The 27641-nt window shown below is 44.6% G+C and overlaps 1 protein-coding gene across 2 annotated transcripts in view; it reads right to left on the bottom strand.

Moving 5' to 3' along the window:
- The window catches only part of LOC121276371 (solute carrier family 22 member 23-like), a 103351-nt gene extending 79870 nt beyond the window's left edge, over positions 1-23481 (bottom strand). Inside the window, exons 1-3 of one of the 2 annotated variants that reach the window (XM_041184700.1) lie at positions 22291-23481; positions 981-1084; positions 428-582 (exon numbers count right to left, since the gene is read on the bottom strand). In XM_041184700.1, the coding sequence (XP_041040634.1) occupies positions 428-582; positions 981-1084; positions 22291-22716 (685 nt within the window). In that variant the 5' untranslated portion in view covers positions 22717-23481. The remainder of the gene's footprint in view (positions 1-427; positions 583-980; positions 1085-22290) is intronic. The other variant, XM_041184699.1, reaches the window with a different exon arrangement.
- Positions 23482-27641: the final 4160 nt, after the last annotated feature.

Here is a 27641-nt window from a genome sequence, read left to right as displayed (position 1 = left end):
CCCATTTTAACAGCCAGGTCTCATTAACACGCCATTTGCCAACTTCCCAAACTAAACCGCTGCTGTTAAAATTAGTTGGCAAGAGGCTGCCATAAGATAAGTGCACGAGGAGCGACAAATGGTCAGAGGAGTCTCTTCCTGGCCCACAAGGAAAGTAAAAAAAAATTGAAAATGTAGCCTGCTGGACCTCTTCTGGCCCTGGCATCTGCTTCCAGCAGCTCTGGCCTGGCGAGAGAAGCCATCACAGCTCTGCCATGCGATCTTCAGGTTAAAATAGCAAATCAATTTAACATTACGGTCAGTTACATCGGGGGCAGGATGGGAAGAGAGAATAAGGAGTGGGTAAGTATTTACACCGAAGGCGTCGGAATGAGGCTGCCAAGAATTTTGCACGTCTAACAGAGCTGCTTTATTAAATGCTACTCACGTGTTACATAGAGTGTGAGAAATATTCCTGCCAGGCAGAATCCCTCAAAAAACCTTAATGTGCTGAACATTGTCACATTCACTGAAAGCGCCACTGTCAATCCAAAGACCAATATGAATATGACCGAGAGCACCAGCACCAGCTGTCGGCCAATCCTAAAGAATTAAATGGGAATTAGATCATTAGAAAACAGGCTTTCAACAGCAATATCAAGACGCTCTTCTATTTTATAAATAGTCAAATAAAACCCAACACTAACGTTTAGTTTTAAGGCAGCTTCACCCACAGACAGAAACTGGATCAATCTCCAGTTGGGTCTTCCCCAAATATTTGGACATTTGCTCACTGAATACACAAGCCTCAGGTTTTTATCTATCAAGAAGTGTATGCAACCACCTACATGAGGGAAAATAAATCTTACTCGGGTACAAGACCCCATTTAAATGAGGAAAACGCCCTCTTACCCCACTCTTAAATGTGGAATTGCCCAAATATAATTGACATTCAGCCACAAGCATGTGCAAAAAGAAAAATAGAAAAATGTTGAACTTACCAATCTGCTAAGCTTCCTGTTACCAAATAACCAATAATCAATCCAACCAGTAATGAAAACTTGGCAATATGAACTTTCCATGCAGACTTGCAAACCAGGTTCCACTGGAGAGGGTGAAGAAATAGTAACACACTTAGAACATTGTTGATAGCAAGCACAGTTCCTGTGTCAAAATAATCGTGCTGATTAGTAATCCATTTTTCCTGCAGTTTGTTTGAGCTAATTGGGGCCTTTTGATGTACAATGCTGGAAATAACATAAGTGCAGCTTTCCCTCCACATCTTGCCACTCACCCACTATGACGTACTACATAAGGTGGCTAGCGTTCTGCTCCAGAGATAAGTCACTTTCCCTTGTGACTCTACATTTCCCAATACCTCCCAAAAACAATTTTTAGAGCTGGATTGTGAAACGGGACTTTTCCCCACCCTGATTTACATGGTCTCAATCTTCTGATATTGCAAAATTCCTGTCCCTCCCCCAACCCCCCATTCCTTTAAAGGGTAGTAATTTAGTCAGCTTTACCCTGAATTAGTAACTTTTTTTTGGGTAGACACTGCATGTATTATAAATATTACTGATAATAAATCAGCCTGATGAGAGGAAAGAAACAAACATTCAGAATAATGAACTCTGACTCTAGAACCAGCAACACAGCACATCTTTAAAGAAGTGAAAATTAGGTGCATGGATGTTCATTGTTATGATACAATGAGGGTACACAATGAATAGCTTGGTGTTTTGTGCTTGTTCTAAATACAACTCACTTGACATGCTCATTCATGATTTATCCACTCATTGGATAACAAGCGTAGCTCACTGCTCTGCATGCATCTACTTATCATAAGTACATGTTGATTGTTGATAATCCCAAAAATGTACAAAAGGACTGTATTAACACAAATGTCTGGTAAAATATACTAACAGCATAATTACTTCAACACAGAATACATCTTTAAAGTCCAGATCTTCTCAGACAACTATGTCAAGGTGCAACTCTTTGAATACTAACAGTTGCTTGGTAGTACAAAACTTGAACATTGCTGAAAAAAAAGAGATAGGTTGCTGAAGCATTTCCTCTTGCACTCATCAGGACAAACACAAGAAAACCAAATTTCAAATATCATAACAATTTAGACTACAGGAGAAAAGGGTGCTGATTGGCAGAGGTGTTGCCATGGAGAAAACAGTAGAGAACGATAGGCTTCCCAAGCTCCTGGCTAATTCAAAAGAAAAGAGGCAAGGCTTGAACGTATTCTTTTTGTTTGCAGAGAACTGGTCTCTGCGTATGAGTGTACGTCACTTCTAGCGAGCGTAAATGATCTACATTACGAGCTTAAAAAATAAAAAAACTGCGGATGCTGAAAATCCAAAACAAAAACAGAATTACCTGGAAAAACTCAGCAGGTCTGGCAGCATCGGCGGAGAAGAAAAGAGTTGACGTTTCGAGTCCTCATGACCCTTCGACAGAACTTGCGTTCGAGTCCAAGAAAGAGTTGAAATATAAGCTGGTTTAAGGTGTGTGTGTGGGGGGGCGGAGAGATAGAGAGACAAAGAGGTGGAGCGGGGGGGGCGGGGGTGTGGTTGTAGGGACAAACAAGCAGTGATAGAAGCAGCTCATCAAAAGATGTCAACGACAATAGTACAATAGAACACATAGGTGTTAAAATTAAAGTTGGTGATATTATCTAAACGAATGTGCTAATTAAGAATGGATGGTAGGGCACTCAAGGTATAGCTCTAGTGGGGTTTTTTTTTTATTTATATAATGGAAATAGGTGGGAAAAGGAAAATCTTTATAATTTATTGGGAAAAAAAAAGGGAAGGGGGAAACAGAAAGGGGGTGGGGATGGGGGAGGGAGCTTACGACCTAAAGTTGTTGAATTCAATATTCAGTCCGGAAGGCTGTAAAGTCCCTAGTCGGAAGATGAGGTGTTGTTCCTCCAGTTTGCGTTGGGCTTCACTGGAACAATGCAGCAAGCCAAGGACAGACATGTGGGCAAGAGAGCAGGGTGGAGTGTTGAAATGGCAAGCGACAGGGAGGTTTGGGTCATTCTTGCGGACAGACCGCAGGTGTTCTGCAAAGCGGTCGCCCAGTTTACGTTTGGTCTCTCCAATGTAGAGGAGACCACATTGGGAGCAACGAATGCAGTAGACTAAGTCGAGGGAAATGCAAGTGAAATGCTGCTTCACTTGAAAGGAGTGTTTGGATCCTTGGACGGTGAGGAGAGAGGAAGTGAAGGGGCAGGTGTTGCATCTTTTGCGTGGGCATGGGGTGGTGCCATAGGAGGGGGTTGAGGAGTAGGGGGTGATGGAGGAGTGGACCAGGGTGTCCCGGAGGGAGCGATCCCTACGGAATGCCGATAAGGGGGGTGAAGGGAAGATGTGTTTGGTGGTGGCATCATGCTGGAGTTGGCGGAAATGGCGGAGGATGATCCTTTGAATGCGGAGGCTGGTGGGGTGATAAGTGAGGACAAGGGGGACCCTATCATGTTTCTGGGAGGGAGGAGAAGGCGTGAGGGCGGATGCGCGGGAGTTGGGCCGGACACGGTTGAGGGCCCTGTCAACGACCGTGGGTGGAAAACCTCGGTTAAGGAAGAAGGAGGACATGTCAGAGGAACTGTTTTTGAATGTAGCATCATCGGAACAGATGCGACGGAGGCGAAGGAACTGAGAGAATGGGATGGAGTCCTTACAGGAAGCGGGGTGTGAGGAGCTGTAGTCGAGATAGCTGTGGGAGTCGGTGGGTTTGTAATGGATATTGGTGGACAGTCTATCACCAGAGATTGAGACAGAGAGGTCAAGGAAGGGAAGGGAAGTGTCAGAGATGGACCACGTGAAAATGATGGAGGGGTGGAGATTGGAAGCAAAATTAATAAATTTTTCCAAGTCCTGACGAGAGCATGAAGCGGCACCGAAGTAATCATCGATGTACCGGAGAAAGAGTTGTGGAAGGGGGCCGGAGTAGGACTGCAACAAGGAATGTTCCACATACCCCATAAAGAGACAGGCATAGCTGGGGCCCATGCAGGTACCCATAGCCACACCTTTTATTTGGAGGAAGTGAGAGGAGTTGAAGGAGAAGTTGTTCAGTGTGAGAACAAGTTCAGCCAGACGGAGGAGAGTAGTGGTGGATGGGGATTGTTCGGGCCTCTGTTCGAGGAAGAAGCTAAGGGCCCTCAGACCATCCTGGTGGGGGATGGAGGTGTAGAGGGATTGGACGTCCATGGTGAAGAGGAAGCGGTTGGGGCCAGGGAACTGGAAATCGTTGATGTGACGTAAGGTGTCAGAGGAATCACGGATGTAGGTGGGAAGGGACTGGACAAGGGGAGAGAGAAGGGAGTCAAGATAACGAGAAATGAGTTCTGTGGGGCAGGAACAAGCTGAGACGATCGGTCTACCGGGGCAGTTCTGTTTGTGGATTTTGGGTAGGAGATAGAAGCGGGCCGTCCGAGGTTGGGAGACTATCAGGTTGGAAGCTGTGGGAGGGAGATCCCCAGAGGAGATGAGGTCAGTGACAGTCCTGGAAACAATGGCTTGATGTTCAGTGGTGGGGTCATGGTCCAGGGAGAGGTAGGAGGAAGTGTCTGCGAGTTGACGCTCAGCCTCCGCGAGGTAGAGGTCAGTGCGCCAGACAACAACAGCACCACCCTTGTCAGCAGAGAGGAACAGAACTTCTTCAAGGAGGTAGGCATTTCTTGAAGAGCAGTGGCAGTCAATTAAACACAGAGATAAAAACAAAAAAACTGCGGATGCTGAAAATCCAAAACAAAAACAGAATTACCTGGAAAAACTCAGCAGGTCTGGCAGCATCGGCAGAGAAGAAAAGAGTTGACGTTTCGAGTCCTCATGACCCTTCGACAGAACTTGCGTTCAAGTCCAAGAAAGAGTTGAAATATAAGCTGGTTTAAGGTGTGTGTGTGGGGGGGCGGAGAGATAGAGAGACAAAGAGGTGGAGCGGGGGGGCGGGGGTGTGGTTGTAAATTATAAAGATTTTCCTTTTCCCACCTATTTCCATTATATAAATAAAAAAAAAACCCCACTAGAGCTATACCTTGAGTGCCCTACCATCCATTCTTAATTAGCACATTCGTTTAGATAATATCACCAACTTTAATTTTAACACCTATGTGTTCTATTGTACTATTGTCGTTGACATCTTTTGATGAGCTGCTTCTATCACTGCTTGTTTGTCCCTACAACCACACCCCCGCCCCCCCCGCTCCACCTCTTTGTCTCTCTATCTCTCCGCCCCCCCACACACACACCTTAAACCAGCTTATATTTCAACTCTTTCTTGGACTCGAACGCAAGTTCTGTCGAAGGGTCATGAGGACTCGAAACGTCAACTCTTTTCTTCTCCGCCGATGCTGCCAGACCTGCTGAGTTTTTCCAGGTAATTCTGTTTTTGTTTTGGATTTTCAGCATCCGCAGTTTTTTTGTTTTTATCTCTGTGTTTAATTGACTGCCACTGCTCTTCAAGAAATGCCTACCTCCTTGAAGAAGTTCTGTTCCTCTCTGCGACAAGATTTCCGTATCTCTCTGTTGTCTTGCTCACCTTCCTTGCTTTCCATTTCCCTCCTAGTGTTTGACAAGGTGTTTACTAAAACCCGCTTTCACAGCCATATCTCCTTTCTCAGTGACTGTCTCCGTCTCCGACTTACCCCACGTGGATTTCAACTGAAATTCCACCCCTCATGTTTCGAACCCACCCAGGATTACAGGTATCTCCGGGACATAAAACGTTTCTCGGACTGCTGTTCCCGTCACATTCTGAAATCCACACTCAGTGCCATGCGCCGCCATATGAACACACTCGACCTCTCCCTCCAGCAGCACCGCCGTACCCTTTTTCAAAGCTGCGCGTGCCCCCAGTTTCATTTTATCCTTCGGCTCATCCGACGCCTCAACAAGAAACTTTTTCTCTTTCTCTCAAGTGTTAAGGAACGCAAGCTGCAACAACTCATTGACACCAACACCCATCTAGGACCCTCCACCCCTGCCTGTTCCTCCGTCCCCACCCTTTCTTCCAATCCCAACCCCAGCCGTGTATTCACTATACCCCCTGACCTTCCCCTCTCCGATGCTGAACGTTCAGTGCTCAGCAAAGGACTTAGTTTGATACCCTTACGCCCTCACCTCAATGAATTTCAGACTCGGCATGATGCTGAACTCTTCTTCCGCCGTCTTCGTCTCCGGGCTCACTTCTTTGGGCAGGAGTCCTCTCCCAGTTCAACGGATCCTTTTACCCATCTCCAATATTCTCCCTCCACCTGGACCCCTCCCTCTGGATTCTTACCTTCTCTTGATCTTTTCATTGAGAACTGTCGGCGCGACATTAGTCGTCTCAATTTCTCTGCTCCTCTCACCCATTCTAACCTGTCTCTCTCTGAACTTACTGCACTCCATTCTCTCAGGTCCAACCCTGACATTGTCATCAAACCCGCTGACAAGGGTGGTGCTGTTGTTGTCTGGCGCACTGACCTCTACCTCGCGGAGGCTGAGCGTCAACTCGCAGACACTTCCTCCTACCTCTCCCTGGACCATGACCCCACCACTGAACATCAAGCCATTGTTTCCAGGACTGTCACTGACCTCATCTCCTCTGGGGATCTCCCTCCCACAGCTTCCAACCTGATAGTCTCCCAACCTCGGACGGCCCGCTTCTATCTCCTACCCAAAATCCACAAACAGAACTGCCCCGGTAGACCGATCGTCTCAGCTTGTTCCTGCCCCACAGAACTCATTTCTCGTTATCTTGACTCCCTTCTCTCTCCCCTTGTCCAGTCCCTTCCCACCTACATCCGTGATTCCTCTGACACCTTACGTCACATCAACGATTTCCAGTTCCCTGGCCCCAACCGCTTCCTCTTCACCATGGACGTCCAATCCCTCTACACCTCCATCCCCCACCAGGATGGTCTGAGGGCCCTTAGCTTCTTCCTCGAACAGAGGCCCGAACAATCCCCATCCACCACTACTCTCCTCCGTCTGGCTGAACTTGTTCTCACACTGAACAACTTCTCCTTCAACTCCTCTCACTTCCTCCAAATAAAAGGTGTGGCTATGGGTACCTGCATGGGCCCCAGCTATGCCTGTCTCTTTATGGGGTATGTGGAACATTCCTTGTTGCAGTCCTACTCCGGCCCCCTTCCACAACTCTTTCTCCGGTACATCGATGATTACTTCGGTGCCGCTTCATGCTCTCGTCAGGACTTGGAAAAATTTATTAATTTTGCTTCCAATCTCCACCCCTCCATCATTTTCACGTGGTCCATCTCTGACACTTCCCTTCCCTTCCTTGACCTCTCTGTCTCAATCTCTGGTGATAGACTGTCCACCAATATCCATTACAAACCCACCGACTCCCACAGCTATCTCGACTACAGCTCCTCACACCCCGCTTCCTGTAAGGACTCCATCCCATTCTCTCAGTTCCTTCGCCTCCGTCGCATCTGTTCCGATGATGCTACATTCAAAAACAGTTCCTCTGACATGTCCTCCTTCTTCCTTAACCGAGGTTTTCCACCCACGGTCGTTGACAGGGCCCTCAACCGTGTCCGGCCCATCTCCCGCGCATCCGCCCTCACGCCTTCTCCTCCCTCCCAGAAACATGATAGGGTCCCCCTTGTCCTCACTTATCACCCCACCAGCCTCCGCATTCAAAGGATCATCCTCCGCCATTTCCGCCAACTCCAGCATGATGCCACCACCAAACACATCTTCCCTTCACCCCCCTTATCGGCATTCCGTAGGGATCGCTCCCTCCGGGACGCCCTGGTCCACTCCTCCATCACCCCCTACTCCTCAACCCCCTCCTATGGCACCACCCCATGCCCACGCAAAAGATGCAACACCTGCCCCTTCACTTCCTCTCTCCTCACCGTCCAAGGATCCAAACACTCCTTTCAAGTGAAGCAGCATTTCACTTGCATTTCCCCCGACTTAGTCTACTGCATTCGTTGCTCCCAATGTGGTCTCCTCTACATTGGAGAGACCAAACGTAAACTGGGCGACCGCTTTGCAGAACACCTGCGGTCTGTCCGCAAGAATGACCCAAACCTCCCTGTCGCTTGCCATTTCAACACTCCACCCTGCTCTCTTGCCCACATGTCTGTCCTTGGCTTGCTGCATTGTTCCAGTGAAGCCCAACGCAAACTGGAGGAACAACACCTCATCTTCCGACTAGGGACTTTACAGCCTTCCGGACTGAATATTGAATTCAACAACTTTAGGTCGTAAGCTCCCTCCCCCATCCCCACCCCCTTTCTGTTTCCCCCTTCCCTTTTTTTTTTCCCAATAAATTATAAAGATTTTCCTTTTCCCACCTATTTCCATTATATAAATAAAAAAAAAACCCCACTAGAGCTATACCTTGAGTGCCCTACCATCCATTCTTAATTAGCACATTCGTTTAGATAATATCACCAACTTTAATTTTAACACCTATGTGTTCTATTGTACTATTGTCGTTGACATCTTTTGATGAGCTGCTTCTATCACTGCTTGTTTGTCCCTACAACCACACCCCCGCCCCCCCGCTCCACCTCTTTGTCTCTCTATCTCTCCGCCCCCCCACACACACACCTTAAACCAGCTTATATTTCAACTCTTTCTTGGACTCGAACGCAAGTTCTGTCGAAGGGTCATGAGGACTCGAAACGTCAACTCTTTTCTTCTCCGCCGATGCTGCCAGACCTGCTGAGTTTTTCCAGGTAATTCTGTTTTTGTTTTACATTACGAGCTTGACTGGTTATCTTAAAGGGTTGTTGGTGTAGCTGAGCGCACTCAGGATTGTTCAGTGAGTGCTGCCCAATCACAGAAACACATCTAACAGTAGATATTTATTTTGGGTTTTGTAAGTGCTCATTAAACATTTCATTTACACTTGCTAGAAATGACATAACTTCATATGCAGGGGCCAATTCTGTGCAGACAATAGGAATATGTTTAAGCCTTGCGCCCTTTTTTTGAATTACCTGGGAACTTGGGGACCCTGTAGCTCCCTACTGCTTTCTCCATGGCAATGCCTCAGCCAATCAAAGTTGACTTGCCAACCAATCAGCACCCTTTTCTCCTGCAGTGTAAATTGTTGTAAATGTTTGAAATTTGGCGTTCTTGTGTTTGTCCTGATGAGTGCAAGACGAAAGGTTTCGGGAACTTTGAAAACCGTATTATAAACCTCACTGATGTCTCACTCTGACCCTGAACAATGCAGGTTACACTGAATATACAAAAATTAAAAAAATTATTAAAAGGTGTTTACAGGCAGAAAGAACTTGGAACAACTTATTTCAAAACTTCTTTTGTCCTATAGCCCAGGTCTTGGGGAGAGGACAGAGGAGAACAAACCACCCCATTCTCCTACCTATACTCAATACGCTGCCAACCTGCAGGTTTTATGTATTTGAGGCTGTGCACATGCTGAATACTGATATTGTGGTATAAAATCACAGCATCATTATGTAAAAGGAATGGTTTGTATGACGATATGATTTTGCATCATGATGTTATGTCAGCTTGTTACCAATGCTGTTGTTGGAGCTGCACATTCACTGCTCCCAAAAAGGCTGGTGCTGGGGAGAAAGGCATTGAAAGAAAAACAAGGGTCTCCCTGACCTCTGACTTTAAAAAAAATCCTGTATGTTGTAGCTGTGTCGAGCTCTGCACTTACAGGATTAAGCAGCACAAGACCAACACAAAAACAGTTATGATTCTACGGCACAAAGGTTAAAATAAAAGACGACCTTGCTCCTACTGGAAACTAAATTAAAGCAATTGCAAATGCTCCCAGCATTTATGATCATTCCAACATGAGGTGTTCCCCATCCAAGATACAAAGTGAGAATATACCGTACAACCACAATCCAGATTCATGGCCCTATCTTCTTTTAAGCTTTATAAAGTGAATGCGGGATTAAATTTCTACACAGAAGGCTTTTACAGTTAGATTATGCTGGCACAATGTTTCACAGTATCAAAAGCTTCCTGACAAACTGGTCAAATGCAAATTCACTTAGGGACACAATGAATGCCAACTAAAAGTGTTCTGTACTCAGGGGGGGTATACAAAGACATTCATCTAAATCATTTAAAAAATTATTCTAGCTATATCAAATCAGCATGTAGTCAGAGAGAACTGTAACAAGTACAGAAGGCTCCCAAAAATGTACTGAGGTTTGCTGGAGCTTGGGTACGAGCAAGTGACAGATTTTCTCACAGGGTAAAAGCTGCTACATCGTGAAGCCTCCAGGCTGGCACTGTGTGCGGGTTCCATGATGTGTTACAAAACGCTGAGGTACAACTGCAACAGCTCTTCCCCTTCTGCTGCAGACACAGCAATGTGGTTAGGATAGCCTTCAGCAACTCCTGTGGTGCCGCAGTTCTAAAATACGTTACAATCTACTGAGCACCCCTGAGATCTGGGGCCTGGACACACACTTTTAAGCCTGACCTGAAAGAAGCCTGATGTGTAACCTGGATCCCCAGGTGGGTTCCAGATTGTGAAAGAGAGCAGTTTTGAGTGGCACCAGATTTATGTCCGTCTCCCTGCCGAAGCAGCTGGTCTCCTCTCAGATCCTCTTTGTGACGGTGGAGCCTTTATCAGAATTGGCTGTTCGGGGATCACAAGTAGAACAGATTTATGGTGAAGTACCAACTTGCTCGATTTCAGAGCAGCTTAATGCAGCACCAAACTGGCTCAGAGATGGTGGCAAATTAGATATTTTTTACAGGGCTATTTAGAGTTGGACAGTTTCTCAGAAATAACTTGGCATTTAGTTTTGCATTCCTAATTCTTTATTATAAGTCGATCATATTTTAAGAGCAAATTGTAAAAGTGCTTTCCAGTTGTACATAGCAAGTCCAATCAGTGCATTGAAAAGTAACCGTCTGAATAACTTAAAATAACCCATTTCTTGACATCTTATTTCCTCGTTTACCATTATCAACCATCAGGCATTTATTGAATTCTAGTATAATTAGTGTCCTCTCACACAGGCTTGAAGATTCAGACAGTAAAATAGCTCCTCCACTAACACCATCCAGAGAGTCAAAGATTCAGTCCCTGGTTTCCATGTTTGCACCAAGCACTGGGCAGAACGGCAAGAGACCTATTAATGGCTGATCCACATAGGATTATCTGCTTTCCATTTCACATTACCACCTCAACATTTAAACATGTCCCGCACCCTCTTTCTCTTCAAGACGTTGACTCCTAAGATGAAGTTCTGCAACGTCGCATCCAAGCAGAAACTCTCGAGGGGCCAGGCATTGAACAATCTGAGCAACAACGTCAGCCTTGGCTTGGTGGTGGCATTTGCCTCCGAATCAGAAGGTCATCAGTTCAAGCCCCACTCCAGGTCTGCAGTGCATAATCAAGGCTAACATTTCACTGTGATACTGAGGGAGCACTGCACTGTCATTCAGCAGGGATGTTAAACTGAGCATCCCTTTGCCTGCTCAGGTGGACACTGAAGATCCCAATTTATTTTTAAAAGAGCAGGGGCTTTTCTTGCTCAACATTGCTCCTTCTATCAATCCCACTAAAATAGATAATCCAGAAATGATCCTTCATTGGGCCCTTAATCAGCTTAATTGGCCACCCATGCCTCCCACTGCTGGTAATACACCATGGTGGCAGGAAAACATTGGGCTTTCCCCCCGACACCTTCCCCGCCTTATTACCAGCCCATAGAGTCATTACTGCACTGAAAGAGGCCATTCAGCCCATCTGGTCCATACCAGCTCTCTGTGGAGCAATGCAATCAATCCTATTCCCCCACTCTATTCGCAGCCCTGCAAGTTTATTTCTCTGAAGTACCTATCCAATTCCCTTTTGAAATCATTGACCATCTCGGCTTCCACCTTCCTCAGAGGCAGCGAGTTCCAGGTCATTCCCATTCACTGTGTGAAAACGTTCTTCCTCATTCCCCCCTTGTATATGTTACCCAAACCCTTAAATCTGCGTCTTCTGGTCCAACCTATTCCCTCAATTACCATAATGAGCCACCAGACATTTGCTTGAATTACTTTTTAAACTAGTGTCCTCTGACCCGGATCTCTCGGTCATTACTGTCTGTGGGACTTTGCTGTGCACAAATTAGTTACAGTACATTTGCCTGTATAACAGGGACTACATTTTGAAAATAATCCATTGATCATAAAGTACTTGGGGACATTAAAAGCGTTATATAAATAGAAGCTCTCATCCTTCATGTCAATATTGTAACCTATCTCCAAACCATGCTCCCTGTATGTGCAGACTCCAAGTTGGGAACAAGGGATTTTGTAATCACCTTCTCGAGGGTAATTAGGGATGGCAATAAATGCTGGCCCAGCCAGCGAGGCCCACACCCAGTGAAAGAATTAAAAACAACCTGCTTAGCTTGGATATGGTTCCACTGGTTCAGTTAACCCTCTGGTATCTCAGCCAAGTATCCATTATGCAGTCGGACACTCCCACTGTCAAACAGCATTGAGTGCAGGGAACGTCTGCAAATTGCAGACATTTTCCATTTAAATTAAAAGGATAGGAAGTCACGCAACTCAGGCCTAATATCTCTTGGCCGGTAACCACTGTGAGCACCAATCAAAATCTGGGTGGGCGAGGCACAGAGAACAACTGAGGGACCAAATGGAGGGACCTCATTGGGGTATATAAACTAGCTTTGACAGGCAAAATCCTGAACATTAATTAAAAATTAGACAAGATGGTAGAGTTAGAGGTCGTAGGTATAAACATAGAAGAGATAACTGAATGAACTTCTTCATGCCAAAGGTTAACAGATGTCCTGAATAAGTTCTGATGAACAGTCATATGGACTCAAACTGTGTTCCTCACGGCAGATGCTGTCAGACCTGCTGAGTTTTCCAGTTATTTTTGTTTTTGTCTAGAATAACTTGTCAGCTGGAGTGAGAGCACCTGGGAAGGTGGGGGATGCGAAGATCTTTTCGAACTTAACGTCAGGACTTCATTCTCGTTTTCTCATTCCTATCCCCGCCTGGCAGCATCAGGAAGCCACTGCCCGGGACCCTTCGTCCGCAGCAAGCGGGGAAGGGGCTCGAGGGATGGGGGAAAAGAGAGAGAGATCGCCCACAGCTGGTGGGAGGGTGGGGGAGGGGGAGAGAAAAAGGCGAAGAAATTGCTGCTGGAGGGACAGCGAGAGGCCACATGCTCCCCAGGAGTGCTGAGCAAGGTACTGATTTTGTGGATTCCAGTAGCTCTCGCCTGCCCCCCTTGCTGCTGGGCTTTCCAACCTTTTGGAAACTGCGGAGCAATGCTGAATTTTAAATTGGGTTTGCAACTGCTCTGTGAGACCCGATTTAAATAGAGTACTCTGCCCCTCCGCTGTGTGATAGGCAGATGCTTTGATATCCACTGCTGTATAGAGGGCAGTGGGCATATGCTCCACATTTACGCCCCATCAAGCCTCTAGCCCATCATGGGGGTGACGAACAGAGGCTGAATGTTGTTTTCCCCCTCCTTTACTTTTGTAACGTTCTAATGTGTGTGCTTCAATGGCTAGCGTTTGGAGGTGATTTGACCATAAAAAAGCATCACAGTTGAGCCTGATCCTATCTTCACACAACATCCCTGTGTGCACACCTATCTAGTGGAAGTTACTGCGCAGAAACCCTGAATTTTCCCAGGGCAGCTCCAGGGACATTGAGGATGATGGCAGCACACCAATTAAGATCAACACACAAATCACTGACTGGGAATCGAACCTGGAAACTAACATTCAGTGTTACACCAGCTCCCTTATTGTCTTGAGAGCACAGTGAAGTTACATTCATTTTCCCCAATTAATTTTACCACTAACGGACGCTAAGGTGCATTTTATGAGCTCACAATTTAGGAAGAGAATTGACCCAATCGGAGTGCCGACTGCAAGGCTGTAGTTTTCCAACTGGCCTCTACAACAGGCCAGATACCTCACCGCTGAGGAGAATTTGAAACATTTACCCTCTTCTCCCGTAATCATTTCAAAGTTGTTTAATTATGAGAAGGTGCATTGCTGAAGAAAAGTTTCCAAGTCAGTACTTTCCCCACCACATAACCAGATCTGAGCTTCGATGGCTATGAAAATTGTGGAAGTGCACACAGGTCGTTCTCATTTATCATTAAGGCATTATGATGGATTTAAATATTTTACTTTCGTACTCCTACAAAACTCTAACAATCTCTCAGGTTAAGGGCTTACATCCTTTACAGGTGTCAACAGGCAGGAACGGGGACAGAGGCCTCATGTTTCCTGGCCTTCAGCTCTGAGCAGCTACTCCTTTGCAGTGAAAAAAAAATCAGTATCAACAGGAGCCACGTCACCATCATGTAGCAGCTTCACTGGAACATACCAAGCTGCCTGCTCACCAAGCCCAGGTACTCAACTAGCTAAACAAAATAGTTAAAACTTGGGTGCTGTGATGGCAGGGCGTTGGCCCATCAACTCACTGTGGGATTAGCGCCATTCAACTTCCAAGCTCCAGCTCACCACTCCCTGGTCTCAGTAAGAAAGAGGGAGCAGGTGAGCAAGCACGAGAAAGAGAACGAGGAAGAAAAGGGAGAAAAAAAAACAAGAACAAGAAAGAATTTGGATTTACTTGGCAACTTTCCTGATCTCAGTGCATCAGAAAGTGCTTTATAGCCAACAAAGTACTTTTATTTGAATCTATGTTCTAATCTAGCGAATTGGTGGGGTGGAGGGGTAGGTGTCGGGGGTGCAGCCAGTTTGACGCACCAAGGTCACACAACCAATAATAAGAACACAACCAGATCATCCAAATATTAGCCATGTTGTTTGAGGGATGCATATTGGCCAGGACATCTGCCTTTATGGAGAACTCACCTGCTCTTCTTCAAATAACTTCAGAGGATTTTTAACATCCACTCAAGAGAGTAGACAAGGCCTCTGTTTAATGCCTCAAGTGAAAGACACTTCCTCTGTACTGCATAACAGTTTGAGTAGCTGGTTCCATTCTCTGTTTATTGCAGGTGGTACGTGACTACGGCAGGGTGGAGGGTGTGGAGGAAGTTTTAAACATGAGAAGAAAATCAAAAGCTGCCAATTATCAAAGTGTTTCACATGGAACTAGACCTTTAATATTAACTCTGTAACAGGTGAGTTCTGCATAGTGAGAGGTGGTTCCAGCCAATATGTATCCCTCAAACAACATCATTAAATAGCAGATGATCTGGTCATGAACTCATAGACATGTGGCCTTAGAAGGTAGAACTTAGGAGCAGGAGTAGGTCATTTGGTCCATCAAATGGCGGAGCAGGCTCGAAAAGATCATGGTTGATCTGACTGTGGTATCAACTCCACTTTCCTGTTTGCATCACATAACCCTGGACTCCCTAGTCTATCAAAAATCTATCTAACCTAGCCTTGAACAAATTCAATGGCCCAGCTTCCACTGCTTTCGGGGGAAGAGAATTCCACAGACTAAGGACCGTCAGAGAAAAAGTTTCTCATCCCCCTCTTAAAAGGGAAATTCATTATTCTTAAACCGTGGCCTCTAGTTCTAGTCTCCCCCACAAGTGGAAACATCCTCCTTGTATTCACCCTATCAAGTTCCCTCAGGATATGCTCAGTAAGATAACTTTTCATTCTTCTAAACGCTAATGGGTAAAGGCCCAATCTATTCAATCTTTCTTCATAAGATAAGCCCTTCATCCCAGGAAATGAGTCAAGCAAACTTTCTCTGTACTGCTTCGAATGCAATTATATCCTTCCTCAAATAAGGAGATCAAAACTGCACACACTACTCCCAGATGTGGTCTCATCAATACTCTGTACAGCGGTAGTAAAACTTCACTATTTTATATTCCATTTCCCCTTACAATAAATGCCACATTCCATTTGCTTTCCTAGTCACTTGCTATACCTGCATACTAACTTTTTGTAACTCATGTACCAGGACACCCAGATTACTCTGTACCACTAAGTTTTGCAATCTCTCTCTCCATTTGAATAGGATCCTGCTTTTCAATTCTTCCTGCCAAAATGGACAAGTTCACATTCTTCCACATTACACTCCATCTGTCATTTTTTTCCCACTCACTTAACCTGTCTATATCCCTTTGCAGACTCTCTAGCCCCTCTTGACAACTTATTTCCTACCTACCTTGGTGTCGTAGGCAAATTTAGCTACCTTACATTTGGTCCCTTCATCAAAGTCATTGATGTAGATTGTAAATAGATCCCTGTGGCACTCCACTCGTCACACCTTGCCAAACCAAAAATGACCCATTTATCCCTACTCTCTGCTTCCTGTTAACTAACCTTTATTCATGCTAATGTGTTATTCCCTACACCATGGGCAGAATTTTATGGCCCCGTTTCGGTGGGGACAGGGCTGTAAAATGCGGCGAGACATTATAATCCCCCTTGACTTCAGCAGGAACATAAAATCCCTCTGCTGTAAAATTCTGCCCTATGTGACCTTATCTTGTGAAATAGCCTTTGATGTCACAGCTTACCAAATGCCCTACAAGTACGCCAGACATACAGGTTCCCCTTTATACCTTGCTTGTTAAATTAAACGTAAGTTCCCTTTCACAAAACCATGCTGACTCTGCCTGATCCCATTATGATTTTCTAAGTATCCTGCTGTAACCTACTTAATAATGGATTCTAGTACAGGTACTGGACCCCTTATCCAGCATCCCAATTTCACAAGGATCCAAAAACAGTTACATTCGAAGCTGGAGCCCTGGGTGGCAATCTGAATAACATCTTTTTAGTCTTTCCTTTTCATACTTTGTTTTATGCAATGTAGGTGTATGCTAGGCATAAGACCCAAAATCCGTGAAATCCCCAAATCCAGCATACAACCTTTCTGGATATGGGGTCCAGTACCTGTAATTTCCCTATGACATTGCTTCAGAAGCAAATGGGCTGTCCCCATTTCTATAATTAGAACATTTCTGTCTTGATTTCAGAGAGTTTTTAGAATAGCTAGAGTTAAAATAGAAGCTGTTCTCCCACTCCAGGAATTAGAATAGAAGATTGAAGGCATGAATATACGGTAAAGTGTACAGAAAACAGTTAAGTCACATTTGCTTTAGTAACTAGAAAATCTTAATTGAAACATAGTGGGTGGGTTGAGGAACAGTGTATTGGTTATCCTATTCTATCTGAATATTGAACCATAATTAGAATCCTTCAGGAAGCCAAACCATACCTTAGCAACTCCCTCTCAACTTGTCGTACTTCAAGGAAATGCAACATGAAGGGTCCATGGCATATTTCGCTGTGGTTCTAATAAAAGGTTTCTACCCAGAAGATAAACTCATTGTTTTTCTTTGCAGATGCTGACAGGTCTGCTTTGTAGTTTCAGCACATTGTTTTGAATCCCCTACATACAGTAGCCCTGGCTGCTTAGCTTTAGGTCTGACCAGTAGCACCCAGACTCCATGCATGGCTGCATCTTGTATTATCGTAGAATCGTGGAGCCAAAAGATGACCACTTGACCCATTGTGCCTGTGTCAGCTCTTTCAAAGGGCCACCTCCAATTAGTCCTCCTCTTCTACTCTTTTCTCATCGCCTGGCAAACTTTTCCCTTTCAGATAAATATCTAATTCTCTTGTCCAACATGCAACATCTCAGCCTCAGGATCCAGCAAAGTTCTACGGCATCCCTTGATCTCGGCACACACATTACTTGTTTAAACCCCCAGCAGGCGAAGTTCTGAGCTGGGAGCACAAACTGTTAAAAACGTATCTACCTATTTTAACACAAATTCTAGATGGAAAGGTGAACAACTTTGCATTGGGCCACAAGAAAGCTGAATGTTGTTTAGTTATTTGTACAGAAGCAATGTGAAAATGATTCTGCTCGGTTAACAGAATTGTCACATTTTCAAAAAGAGCTTATTTCCAGGATTTGTGACTTCTGATCGAACTATTGACATAAAATAGGATTTTTCACCTTAAAAGGCTTATATAGATCAAGGTTCAAGAAGGCAGCTCACCACCACCTTCTCAAGGGCAATTAGGGATGGATAATAAATGCTGACAATAAAGGCTCACCACATCTCATGAATGCATAAAAATAAAGTGAAAAACAGCAGTGGTGGTAACAGGTTAAAATAACAGCTATATTTTCTCCAACTATAAAAGGAGATAACAGAGATAGAAATGGATTTTCTTTGAGAATGCGTAACATTTCTAAATTAGGAACTAGTTAAATTCATTAGCTAAACACTCACTGCAACTGGGACTGCTTATTTAAAATGCAATTTAAGGACAGTAATGGAGCAGTCGACAACATTGATAGCTCCACTGTGAATTGTAACATCACACTTTTAAAGTTGCTTTTAATCAGCTGCTGCAATTGGTCTCTCTCTAATGTTGTATTTTATTTAGAAGGAAAATATTAGTCTGCATTTCAGGAAATAACAACATTGCTATGAGCAACCCCTACTGTCAAGGGAAAATAAAAAACATCAAGGGGAGAAAAAAGACAATCGGACCCAGTCTGCAGCAGCTTTTTCTCATTCTGAACATGTCAGAAGTAAGAAACCCCATAACAAAAGCTTATGTTACATTATTCCCACAAAGGGGGGGCTTTCACAGAAATACAAAGAATCACAGCTTGTTGGACTGTCTGCTTTAACTGGAGGAAGACTAAACTTTCAAGAGGGTAAATTAACCATTTGCAGACACTTCCTGAATCTTTCATGAACACGCATTGCATTGGAACATATTAATTAAGAGGATGAATATACAATATAGTAGCTTTCATTCCATAATATTCAGATCCTAGAAGTGCTGTAACTTGCATCTTTTCAGGGGAAGCAATATAGCAATATTACCTGAATTCCCTGGTTTTGAGTTATTGCTAAATTGGGCAACTGGTAGTCCTGGGCTACGCAACCTGTGATGCAGAATAGCCAACCATGAGCAGCATTGCTCCTTTGTGGGTAGTCTGATACAACAGGACATTGAGCAGCTTGAAAAATCCCAGCTCTAACAGAGCCATCCTACAGTTCATGTTAGTGCACCAGATTAACCTGACGTCACTGACTTTAGAGCAAAGATCCACGTGGGAATAGAGATAAAGCTTATTCAAATCAATGGTCTTCCTTCCCAATATCAGACCATGAACTCTCTCCTCCATACTCACCCCTTCTTGATCCTCTTTTTTCAATATTCATTTTTATTTTTCAAATTTTTATTTATTTTTCCACTTATTTTCATTTTAAAAATAAATTTATTGCCGTTTTCATTCATTGTTTCATCCCCAGCTTTCAGCACATTTTCAATCTTTTTTCCTATCACCTTCCCCTCCCCCCACCCAACCCCCACTAGGGCCATCTGCCACTTGCTCCCTCTGCTTTCTACTCTTAATGTCACCATCAGCACCTCCTTTTGCCAGCACCACTACCATTAACACCCCTTTGGCCTTTTGTTTATTACATCTTTTGCAATCTCTCCTTTGCCTCCACCTATCGCTGGCCTTTTATCCAGCTTCACCTGTTTCTCTCTCTCTCTCTCTTCCCCCCCCCCACCCCGCCCCACCAAGATTTCCAGCATCCGCAGTATTTTGCTTTTATCTTAGCTTTTAGTTGTGGTTATACCAGCCTTTTGGCAGGGTTTCAGATCTCTCATGTTATTCTGGATGGCCAGGGAAGGGGAGACCTGGACACTATACGTTGCTTTCTTCTCTATTTACTCCGTGGCAGTATACTTCAGACATTTTCTTCTTCTTTTAAAACGAGATTCAAATTATCTAACCTATTATTACATAGGATTCAAACAAATATCAGAACATGGGCTAACAGATTAGAGGCAAGGAAATATTTCAGGTGAAATGTTTGTTTTCCAATCAAATATTAAACTTTGACCCCCAAGGCAGTGGGGTTAAGAAGGAAAACAGAAACTTGGATGGAATGGAAATCAAATAGAAGGCAACATTAAAATATGAAATAAAGTTAAACGTGGCAAATAAATTCAAAAGGTAACCATAAACATAATTGTGACAAAACCCAACTGGCTCCCTAGTGTCCTTTTAGGGAAAGGAACCCACTGCCCTTCCTCATTCTGGCTTAGTTCTGTGACTGGAGTCACATCATGTGGTGGACTCAAATGTGCTCCAGGTAACTAAGGATAAGCACTAAATACTGTATTACACATCCAAGAACATTTTCTTGAAAAAGAAAACGACCTAAATCAGGGACGTTCGGAAAAGACAAGTGTTTTATCTAAATGCACTGATTCTAAACCACAACCAAGAGAAACATTTTTTAAAAATTCTGATAAAAGCAAAATACTGCAGATGCTGGAAATCTGAAACAAAAACAGAAAATGCTGCAAAAACTCAGCAGATCAAGCAGCATCCGTGGAAAGAGAAACAGGGTTAACATTTCGAGTCTGTATGACCCTTCTTCAGAGCCTTCAAAGCACCCCAACAGGGATAAGTGGCTCTGAAGAAGGGTCATACGGACTCGAAACGTTAACTCTGTTTCTCTCTCTCCATTTTTTAATTCTGACAATTTCTCACCCAATCTTGATGCCTGGATTCTGATCTGTACATTGTCTTTACAGGATGTGGGAATAACTAAGGTATCAGAAGGTCACTACCACTAAGTTACCTTCTCTTCTCTGGTTTCTTTCCCCTCCCAAAATAAGAGGGTTGGGCAGTGCGTGAATATGGAAAATGTTTTGCTTATTGGATAGGACAGTAGGATAGCCATAATGTGGATTACTTCCTGGCAGATGGGCCCTTCATGTTGCTATATAATAGGTGTCATTCCAGAGCTGCAATAGCTTTTTGAGCAGGATCAAATTATACTGCAAACTCTGCACTACTCTCAAAATGGAGGGGGAAGGATAAGTAGTAGTCCTGTATGCAATCATGCACAGAAATGGTCACCTTTCCCCCACTGGCTGAGTTTGCCAAGTGAATAGTTAACGCAGGCAGGTAAAATTCCATGTTCAATCCCCAGCCACATCAGGTTAGTATGGCTGTTCTAATTGGCCTCAGTGTCCTGGCCGAGGGGAGGCAAATCAGCATTTCTGTTCCTGAGCAAGATCTGCCAACACCTGCTGCAGCTTTTTGGATCAGGTTTAGCAGTAAAGGGGCCCTGTGACAAAGAACTTGTCTACAAATCATACTGTCCATGCATGTATATTGGGCCTGGTACCTACCTCAGCGGAGAGGCAACTCCTTCTGAACTGGTCTATTTTGGATGGATTAGTAAGGGCGACACTGGACCAGGACAGAAACCAGAACAACTGCCCCCTCAATCTAACATGAATTCCAGCTAATCTAAAGGAAGGTCAGCATAAAGCCTAAATCAGGATCTTTTCGTGGTCATTTATACAGTTTATATCTTGCAGTGTCCTTTAGTTGTTGAAATTGGAACAGGTGATGAGTAAACTGGCCAAGAACAAAAAAAACGTACCAAATCCCACCTATCATGAAAAACATAAATCATCATTCCAATACGTTTAGTCAAAAGCTGCTAAAACAGCCAGCTCTTTTATCACAAATAAAAAGGGTTCCAGCGAACTGTCCGAAATGTCTTTTGAAACACATTTTGTAGTTGTTACAATTGTACCCTGCAAGTTGTGAAGCCCAGCCGAAGATGGTCCCATGCCCAAAATCTGAACTCCCTGGTTTGGCTTCAGTTGCATTGTTGTGTAGCGTAAAGCTTAAGCACCCGACATGGGATAAGTGGCCTAACACCCTACCTACCCCTCAATGACCAACCTAAGAGATGGGGAAATGAATACTTGTTAAAAAGTAACATAGATTCCACCACCTGTGGCACTGCATCTTGACATGACCTAGTTCCTGCACCAAATAACAAGAAAATTGGTGGCTGGGAGAAAGAGGGACAGAAAATGATCATTTAAAAAAAAAATTAGACAACTGTAGTAGCACCTTGAATTATCTGGAGGGCAGAGAAAGCAGTTTGCACCTGCTTTCATGAGGCTGGCTGATCAATCTGCCGAGCGGCTGTCATTCTCAGCTGCTTTAAAATTACCCCAGAGGAATTGCAAGTGTATTTGATGTTCACGTCCTGTTGTTGAAGCAAACTGCTTTTGATAGATTAATTTTTAATCCCACAGTACAAGCGGGCACAGAGGAAAGGTCAACAGAGCACTGTGCAAAACTGAGTACAGCCAGCAAAATATACCCCCCCCACCCCCCAAAACTTGCTATGTCACACGTTTTGCAGGTGTTATGGGGATGGGAGGCTGGTGAATTGTACCCCCCCTATCCATCCATCCTTATGCCCCCCACCCTCACCCCCCCCAATCCATCCCCCTCCCCACCCTCACCCTCACCCCCCCCTTACCTTGGTGACTATGTTGTGGGTGAGGGCGGCGTGGATCCTGTAGTCCCGCTCCCGGCACTGACACTCCCGGTGGGTGGTGTTGATGTCCGGAGCGCCGCGGTCTCTGGCCCCCGGCGGGGCCGCGCCGCCCGGCCGTGCGGCGCTCCGGTTGGCGGCCACCTGGGCGTGAGCGACGTGGTCAGCGGGCGCCAGGCGGGAGCTGTTGATCCCCCGGCACAGCAGCTGGGGCTCGGCGGTGAAGAAACAGTCAGAGCTGCGGCTCAGGCCGATCAGGACAGCGGGGACCCAGGTCAGGAGAATGATCTTCTTCTGGTAGCTGCCCAGACCCCCCAGGAGGGGCAACACCGTCCCGTCCAGATCCCTGCAGCCGGGCTCCGGCGCTTCACACTCGGCGGCTTGTTGCTGCTCGTCCCTCTCCACAGCCATTGGTCTTAATACTTTAAAATATATATATATATATAATTATGTTTAAAAATCCCACCCTTTTACCGAAATCAATAAATTCCTTCCGAGGTTAGCGGGATTTCCAATAGGTTCAAATTATTCCAGTGCAGTGGGAGGAGGAGGGGGGGGGGCAAAGCCAAAACCCCCCCTTTGCAGATTAAAATAAAGGCTGGTGTGTCCTCCTTAGTTCCAGTTGCAAAGACATCTGTTTAATCATTTGTTTTTTTTTTAATTTTAAAAAAAAAGCAAGAGATTTCCCAGTGGGGATGGGGGGGAGATCCAGGCGCTAAAACACAGAGAGAGAGAGAGGGAGGGAGTGTGAGAGAGAGAGAGGCAGAGAGAGAGGGAGGGAGGGAGGCAGAGAGTGTGAGAGAGAGAGGCAGAGAGAGAGGGAGGGAGTGTGAGAGAGAGAGAGGCAGAGAGAGAGGGAGAATCAGCCAGCAACACGCTGACTACACCAGCTCTGTCCTTCCCAATGACAGGAGGGCAGAGCAGAGAGGGAGGGAGGGAGGATTGAACCTGCCTTTCCCGGAAGACCCCCCCCAGCTCCTCCTCCCTCCTCCCTCCTCCCCTTTATGATGCTTCACACAGGAAACTACAGGTAACCGCACCTGCCCTCTCCCAACACGCTATCTTCTCCAACACTCTCTCCCTCACCTTATCATCCCAGGAGAATCAGGAAGACCACTTCAGAATTAAACCCCCATATCTGTGAGCTTTCTCTTTGTCTTTTTTCTCTTGGTGATTTCCCCTCCCCTCCCATTGTGAACCCAGATTAGGTTCTCACTCAGGATGGGGGGGGGGGGGGGGTAGAGAGTCTGCCTCAGCCGATACCTGCCTGTGTGATTCACACCGAAACCAGCCTTAAAGCCGCACTGTCACCGAGGCTTCAAACCGCGGCCGCTTTCCTGCAAAGCATCCCACTATTCCCACTATTCCGCCCCCCTCCATTCCCACTCCCCCCCGCCCCCGCTCCCGCTTCTTGCTTCACCCGTGCACTGTGCTTCTTGGCTGCTTCCTGAATAAAATGTGCCATTTGCCTTGTGCAACCGAAAATAAAGCCGATCTTTTGCTTTAACAGCCCAACTGGGGATTAGGTTCGGCAGCAATTTGACATCCCGGAATAATGTTCCTTAAGTATGATAATGATATCTCACTTAAAAGTATTTTTAAAACATTGATGACTTGCAAGAGGAGGCTGTTTTGGATTGAGGGTACAATAACAGATTTGGTGTAAAGTGCAACTGGTGGAGTGTTTGATGCCCAGTTTAGGGTTTTACTTAGGTTCCTCCCACTATTGACAGGCTGCTGCTTAAGGCACTGAACCCAGATAGACATCCCCGGGAATGTTGATCTTTTATATCCAGTGTTTTACTCTTTTCTATAGCGAAAAAACAAATTAACGAACCGAAAATATCCATCTAAAGACTAGTGTTTACTAGCCACACATTTTAATAGGATTGCCAAACTATTTTTGGATCTATTTCTGGAGATCAGTCCTCAACTCCGGGGGGCCCCAATCGCTCCAGAGGATTAGTATCCTTGGTTAAAAGTTTGAATTTTTATGGTTCTTATTGTTTCTCTGTGATCTTCTCCCTCAAGACCGACTCTGTAGGCTACATGTACACAGTAATTAAATAAACATTATTTTCTGCCCACCAATACTGTGACACATCAGGTGAATATATAGCCCCAAAAAACCTTGAAAAGATTTCCTAGATGCATAAATAGCCTGCTTCAGAATTCTGTGGACAGGAACAATACAGCACTTTGAGTTATGAGTTATAGAAATAGTGTTGGGTTACATAACCATGTCCAAACTGCATGGTTTAAGTTTTCTCTAGGTTCTGTTAACAGCCCAGATTTTGTAGCTGGTGAATGAACAGGCCTTGCTGTTCATCTTGCTGACAGGTCCCCACAAAACTAAGACCAGCTTTAGAGTGGAGGCTTCCAGCCATCAGGTATGTGACCCAAAGTGGTGCCCTCCATAGGGGATCTCTGGACAGGACAAGAATCAACAAGGGTTCTTCACCTAATCAGACTGAAGAATCCTCACTGAGATGTGCAGAGTCCAAATCGGAAAGCACAAAGCAGGAAATATAAATTAGGTTTAAATACAGATGGGATTAAGGATGCAAAGCAAACACGACAAACAGAAACAGTAAAAAAAAATTAAATCCACAATTAAATCCGTTCATTCACTGTCACTGGGTCAAAATCCTGGAACTCCCTCCCTAACATCACTGTGGGTGTACCTACACCACGTGGACTGCAGCAGTTCAAGAAGGCAGCTCACCACCACCTTCTCAAGGGCAACTAGAGATGGGCAATAAATGCTGGCCCAGCCAGCGAAGCCCACATCCCATGGCTGAATAAAAAAACATTGATTTTCTTCTGAGGAAATGAGGACTCATTTTCATAAAATTAATTTTTCAGGGTCAGAGAAGCTTTGCAGCAGTAATTATCACTTATGCTTAAAAACTCATTACTCTTGAATGCACTTTTGGACCATCTTTAGTGGGAACTAATGAGCAAGTACCCTAAGTTAATACCATTACAGTAATTTAAATGCTGAGTCTTTATGTATGGGCAGAGATCCCTGTGGAGGAATAGACTATTTGACAAGCCTCTTCGGCATTTTCACATTTAACTGCACAAATGTGGACACTAGAAGTTGCTGTCAGATTTACCCTGTGATAAGCAAATGCTGGGTTACCAGCTAGCTCAGTTGGCTAGGTAGCTAGTGTGTGGTTCAGAACAATGCCGACAGTGTGGGTTCAATTCCATTCCAGTCTGAGACAGACTTGGGACCTGCTTCCTTGCCCTGCTCTTTAGCGTGAAAGGTAATGGCAAACCACCCTTGACAAAATCTGCCAAGAAAACAGCTTGCGTTGAAGCATCTGCAGACAATGAGCCAAGAATCAGCCTTCAGGCAGAGCACACATGACATGGCAATAGTACTAACAGCCTCGCCATTATTATTCCAGAAAAATCCAGGCCAATGTCTGGTGGAAATTCAAACGTATGTTGGCGAGTATCTGTCCCATTCATTTCTTTATGCCTGTAAACATTAAGCTGCTTTCTGAACCCCATTACTTTCAGGATGGTGTTATATGAGTTTTATGACTCCCAAAAATGTCTAATTTCAAAAGAGTTTAAATTGAGGTTTTCAGCATCAATTTCTGTAGAAAATCCTGCCACCACAACATATGGGGGAATTTAAATTCAACTAATAAATCTTGAATAAAACACTAGTCTCATTAACAATGAGCATGAAATTAGCGGATTGTCATAGAAACTCATCTGGTTCACAAATTTCCTTCAAAAGAGGAAATCTGCCACCCGTATCTGCTCTAGCCAACATGTGACTCCAGATCCACAGCAGAATGGTGGACTCTTAACTGCCCTTTGAAATGGCGTAACAAGACACTCGGTTGTATCAAACTGCTTCAGAACAAGACACTGGATGTACCTACACCACTTGGATTGCTGTGGTTTAAGAAGATGGCTCACCACCACCTTCTCAAGGACAATTAGGGTCGGGTAATAAATACTTACTCCCAGATATAAATTAAAAAAACACAAATAGTCCCACAATGCAGATGTTTGCACAACAAAGTTTTTTGACAACTGCTGCATTGTTGGCCATAGAAATTTCACTAGAAAGTCACCAGGATATCGAAAAATCTGTATTGCCTAAATGTTGTTGTACAGGGGCTTTGGAACAGTTGGTGGAGATACAGGGGGTGGTACCTTGATCTGGCTTTCCCACTGGGGCTCATGGGAAATATTGTAGCAAGTTTAGAACTTGGAATATCCTGTTGATTAATATTAATATTAGTGAGTGGAAAATCATGAGTTGGGCATCACCAGTTTCTCAAGATTCCTTCTCTACAAGTGTCAGGGAGAATCACTACTACACAACATTTAAGAGGAAATTAGATAAACACTTGATGAAAGATATTAAATGGAAGCAGAAAGGACATGGATTTGAATAGTTCCAGAGTGGAACTAGCAGAGGCACAATGGGCCAAACAGTCCCCGTAGGTGCTGAACATCCTAAGATCACACATTAATAATTATTGCTTGTCCCAGTGATAATATGTATTTTTTCCCTGCTATGTGTCTGTTATTTCACAATAAATGTATGGGTTGAATACCATGCTAAAGTTGGATCTCCAAGACAAGCAAAACCCTGAATTTGTTATTGACGGCTCGCTGATGCAATATGTAACCTGAATTACAGGTGTTGATTCGGTGTTGGTATAAACCGGACTCACCTGAGGGGCTTTTCACTGATCCCATTCTGTGTTGAATTTAACATGACATAGCACACGTGTGCCAATTTCATTCAGAAGCCACAGAATGCCGGGTGTGGAAAGTGAAAAAAGTGTTGCACTGTCACTGCACAGGGCACTCTGCTCAAGTCCATTCTCTCCCTGAAGGAAAAACCAGTTCAAAATTTTCAAATCCCAGTAAAAAATCAGCAATACTGGCACCAGCAATACCAGAGTTCCATTTTAACGAATACAAGACCAGTTTGGACAAAACAGCTTCACCGGTTCCCTTCATTTCCAAGTTTTACTGTTTTCTTTCCTTTTGGGAGATAATTGTTTTGAGTAAACCAGCTTTCCCCTGCATGTACCTGTGTTATTACCTGACCGGGAGGTGCTTTCTGCTGAAGCATTTTATTTCCCAGTCTGAACATCCCTTGCCTTGATGGGCACAAACACTCAAATGTGCAAAAAGTTCTCAGAGAAAGAATGGCCATTAGAGCAAGCTATGCGACGAGACGATGATGCTGTACTCCAGGGTAGGTCACAGCCTTCATGAGGTCAAACAGGAACTCTAGGCATTAAAAATTAACTGTTGAATTATTTTATGTTTGCTTATCAGTTATATTTCTT

Source organism: Carcharodon carcharias, chromosome 3, assembly GCF_017639515.1.
Source record: "Carcharodon carcharias isolate sCarCar2 chromosome 3, sCarCar2.pri, whole genome shotgun sequence".
NCBI lineage: Eukaryota > Metazoa > Chordata > Chondrichthyes > Lamniformes > Lamnidae > Carcharodon > Carcharodon carcharias.
This window is presented reverse-complemented; position numbering and strand designations above follow the sequence as displayed.